The sequence below is a fragment of the Lactuca virosa genome, chromosome 7, assembly GCF_052849685.1.
Source record: "Lactuca virosa cultivar CGN04683 chromosome 7, Lactuca_virosa_CGN04683_v6, whole genome shotgun sequence".
Lineage (NCBI taxonomy): Eukaryota > Viridiplantae > Streptophyta > Magnoliopsida > Asterales > Asteraceae > Lactuca > Lactuca virosa.
In genome coordinates, this window is record NC_136432.1 from 12,822,722 (window position 1) to 12,826,869 (window position 4,148).

The 4,148-nt window shown below is 35.5% G+C and overlaps 1 protein-coding gene across 1 annotated transcript; it reads right to left on the reverse strand.

The window, feature by feature from the left end:
• Positions 1 to 1,526: 1,526 nt before the first annotated feature.
• LOC145126407 (uncharacterized) lies at positions 1,527 to 2,938 on the reverse strand. The gene is made up of 3 exons (XM_079061781.1): positions 2,786 to 2,938; positions 2,402 to 2,668; positions 1,527 to 2,300 (listed from the first exon to the last, which is right to left on the reverse strand). The coding sequence occupies exons 1-3, from the start codon at positions 2,936 to 2,938 to the stop codon at positions 1,527 to 1,529; spliced, it is 1,194 nt and encodes a 397-aa protein (XP_078917907.1).
• Between the last annotated feature and the right edge of the window lie 1,210 nt (positions 2,939 to 4,148).

The following is a 4,148-nucleotide window of genomic DNA, read 5'->3' on the forward strand; positions in this document are numbered from 1 at the left end:
TGATTTTGATGAAAATAATGCATCACCAATTGTAATTATTGTCCCTTGTGGTAATATTATATTCGCTCTTCCGGAGCCTTCAATCATTTTTTCACTACCCGTTATTGTATTAACCTTTGTTTCTCCAATTGATAAGTAAGCAAAATATTTTTCATTATTAAAAATGTTATGTGTTGTTGCATTGTCTCCAAGACATATATATTCCTCATTTATTTTTCAAATATTCATATTTCTCTTTAAAAAAATAATAATAAGAAATAAGAAATATTCAACTTAGAGAAATAAAGTCATATTTTATTATTTTGAGAAGAACCACCGAGATCTCTTCTCGTGAAACGACTATGACATAAAAATCATAAAAGACATAAAATAAAACTACATATTATTCTTGATCATGACAATGACTCTAAACAAACATAATGCAAAAATCAAATGATACTAGAAAACTAATAATTTCATGATATGGCATATCTATCTCCTTTTATGGGAAAAATTGGGTACTTCCATCACCATCCATAGCACCGCTTGTCCCTTCCGTGTAGACAAGATAATCGACAACATCCAAATGTCCCATTTCTATTTGATCTTCGGAAAAATAATTTTGAACAAATTTGTTTCCACATTTTTTCCTTCTTTAGATTTTAGAGAAGCTTGATAAATATCAACAAATAAGACGTTTTCATTTTTTTTCAAACTCCAACGTGGGGAGAAGGTAGAACATGGGTTTGAACGCAATAAATATTTTTTTGGTTAAATTTATTAGGTTATAAGTTAGGTTATGTTGTTGACAAAAGCTTCTTATATATTTTTTAGTTTATTCGGCAAATGACCAAAATTTAGGATTACTTTGAAAAAAATGACCACGAAAATGAGGATTTCGTAAAATGACCAAAGGTTCCGCAGAGGGGTTCTGTGGAACCATAAACGCCTCTGAGGAAATGGAACACCTCTGCGGATCTTGGTTTTTTTATTTTTTTTTTCGTTTTTTTATTTTTTTTCGTTTATTAATATTATATTTTTTTAATCACATAAGGTATTATGTGATTATTATGTAAAAAAAATTGTTTTCGTTTTTCCTTTTTCTTACTTAATTACCCGTTTAAAAAAGTTGTATGTTTAATAAAAAATTATACATATATTCCATGTTTTTTTATAAAATTACACGCACCGGTATTCTGAATAATAAACATACTTTAAGTAGGTTACAAAACATACTTTAGAAAACATAAACATACAACCTTCATAATAAACATACTTTGAAATAAACTTCATTCATTCAAATCGAACCACGGAAACTTTGATATGTTTTCGTCTTCCGGCCATGGGTTTTCTGTTGCTTGTGTCCCTAGGTTTACTGTCGCTTGCGTCCATTGGTTATCTGGCTCTTGCTGCCATTGGTACTCGATGCAACCCTGTCATTGGTTCTGTGGCTCTTCCTGCGGTTGGTATTCGGTCCCTTGCGTCCATTGGTTCTGTGGCTCCTGTTGCCATTGATGTTCGGTCTGTTGTGTCCATTGGTTGTCTGGCTACTGTTGCCATTGATGTTCGGTCTGTTGTGTCCATTGGTTGTCTGGCTGCTGCTGCCATTGATGTTCGGTCTGTTGTGTCCATTGGTTGTCTGGCTGTTGATGCCATTGATGTTCGGTCTGTTGTGTCCATTGGTTGTCTGACTGTTGATGCCATTGTTGTTTGGTATGTTGCGTCCATTGGTTGTCTAGCTCATGCTGCCATTGGTTTTCGGTCGCTTGCGTCGGTTCCTCTTCTGTCGCTTTTGTCCCACTTCCTGATGCCCCAGTACGTTTTTTACTTTTACTTTGGTTCTTTAGAACGATTTCCTTACACGTCCTTGCATTATGAGTTGTGCTATGGCGTCTACTACACCTTCTTATTTTTGGTTCCTCGCCTTGAGAGGGAATACGATTGGTGTATTTTGGTCTGCCGGCTTGACGTATTTCCATCACAGGAGGTTTAACAACCATAAGGTCATCCGGAACCTCCCAATCACTAAGTTCTGAAAGAGGGTATACGGCCTGCTCGTATGTTCTTCGATATGTTTCAATTTTATAAGCATCTATAGCCCTATGCCCACAATGACCATTTTTCAAGTGCGTTAAAACCATTATCACATGACCACATGGCAAACCAGTTAGTTGCCAATATTTGCAAGAACAAGTCTTTTCCCTCAAATTCATTTTGCCGCCACTTTTGAAGTCATGCACTTGATATGTTGTATTGTCAACACCGGATACCGACCATCCTTGAATCCCCTCTTTATTTTTTTTAACCATATCTTCAGCCCACTTCATAAGTATTTTTGTACTTTTTTTGTTAAAACAAACATATATTATTATATATGACATTTATCATATAATTTAAAATTAAACATAATCATACCTCCAACCATCCGCCGTTTGTAAAACCATTTATGCATAAGTGCGCGAAAAAACTCAAGAAGTGGTAATATAGGTAACTTCCTTGCTTTATTTGATACAGCATTCATGGACTCCGCACTATTTGAGGTCATATAATCATACCTCGTGGTAGGGCAATATGCTCTGGTCCATTTATCACGTGGAATTTGACTCAGATATGTCGCTACATCATATTTTATATTACGAAGTCTCCCCCAATAGAATTCAAACTCAGTGGTTTTGTAAGCTCTTACCAGCTTCCAAAACAAAATTGATGTTTTTTTGTTTTTTCCAAATGTGTGGACTATGTTTCCTATTAGATGAAAACCACACAATCCATGTTGAGCATTTGGAAAAACATTTTGAATACTTACAGCAATTGCGGGTGCCCTATCTGTGACCATTGTCAGACCTTCCACATCACCAATGCATTCATGTAGTTTTTCAAGAAACCATGTCCAAGAATCCGTAGTCTCTTTTGGGCAAATTCCATACCCAATAGGTAAGATCTGATTGTTGCCATCCATGGCTACTGTGACAACCCCATTTTCTCGGTCAGAAAAGACCGATTTTGTTTATGCTTTATAAAAATCAGAGTACCTCTTTTAATAAAAATGTTGTGGAATTTGTTCCCAAAAAAAACATGATAAATACGTTATCAAAGCATTTCCGAAGAAATGTGTTTTTATCTATTTTAAAACATTTGGGATGTCATCGTCAATACAGAAACATAAGCATAAACAGAACTTACATTCATTTACACTAGTGATCTACATCTCTTTTAAATCTCTGAGTGTAAAGTACCTTCATATCGACACATGTGATATAAATAAGCTTGAGTGGGTCAGGTTGGGAAACCTGGTGAGTACATACGGTTTTCAACCCACAATAATATAATTATTATGTTCAACATCAAACAATCAACCCAATTACCCATCCCCATTATCTTCTTTACTCTTAAGGATCTTCCCTAAGATTCAGCTATTCCTCGTTCATTCATTCATAAGGAGTATCCTAAGTAATCGACACTAAGTCTGCATAGTCGACAGGGTTTATTTCGTTTATTGACAATATCGTTTTCGAGAGTCCACTCGCAATACATGTCAATGGGTTTTTTTTAGAGTACACCGGGTGAACACATCGTTCACAACACCTACAGGTTGCGATCCTGCTAGTGTTCCACTAGACTGTCTAGAATAGTCCGTGGTTGTCATCCATACTCTGCTAGATGACGGGGCCATCGCTTGGGTCATCGTTTGGCTCATCGTTTTGGCTCATTGTTTTGGCTCATCGCTTAGGTCATCACTTAGGTCATCGTTTCGCACCATATTTTATCACTCATATATCATCGCTCATCTTTCATCGCTCATCATTTATCTCATCTTTTATCGCTCATCATTTATCTCACCTCCAATCTACCCATGTTTTACCCAACACATTTTGTAGATATAAAATACATATACAGTTTAGATCATTTAAAACATGTATAAAACGTTTCATCCAGCATAGATAACAAGTATTCAGACAGTATACACACATAGCACGTAATTTATATAAAATACTTCATATCTATGTGTAAGATGAAAATAACTATGCACTCACCTGTAAAGGTGGTGACTCGGCACTCGAACAGCACTTCGTTACTCTTAAAACAATTTTCCTTTAACAAAACCTAGTATCATTACCACTAGAGTTTAGTCTAATGTTCAACGAGACTAATTAATAGTCTTGCTATTA

Bases quoted from the DNA above. Each gene is read 5' to 3' on its own strand.
- LOC145126407 (XM_079061781.1), bottom strand. From the start codon at position 2,938: ATGGATGGCAACAATCAGATCTTACCTATTGGGTATGGAATTTGCCCA. The intron at 2,669-2,785 runs GTAAGTATTCAA...TTGTTTTGGAAG, and splicing joins ATAGGGCACCCGCAATTGCT to CTGGTAAGAGCTTACAAAAC. The intron at 2,301-2,401 runs GTTGGAGGTATG...ATACTTATGAAG, and splicing joins GGTTTTACAAACGGCGGATG to TGGGCTGAAGATATGGTTAA.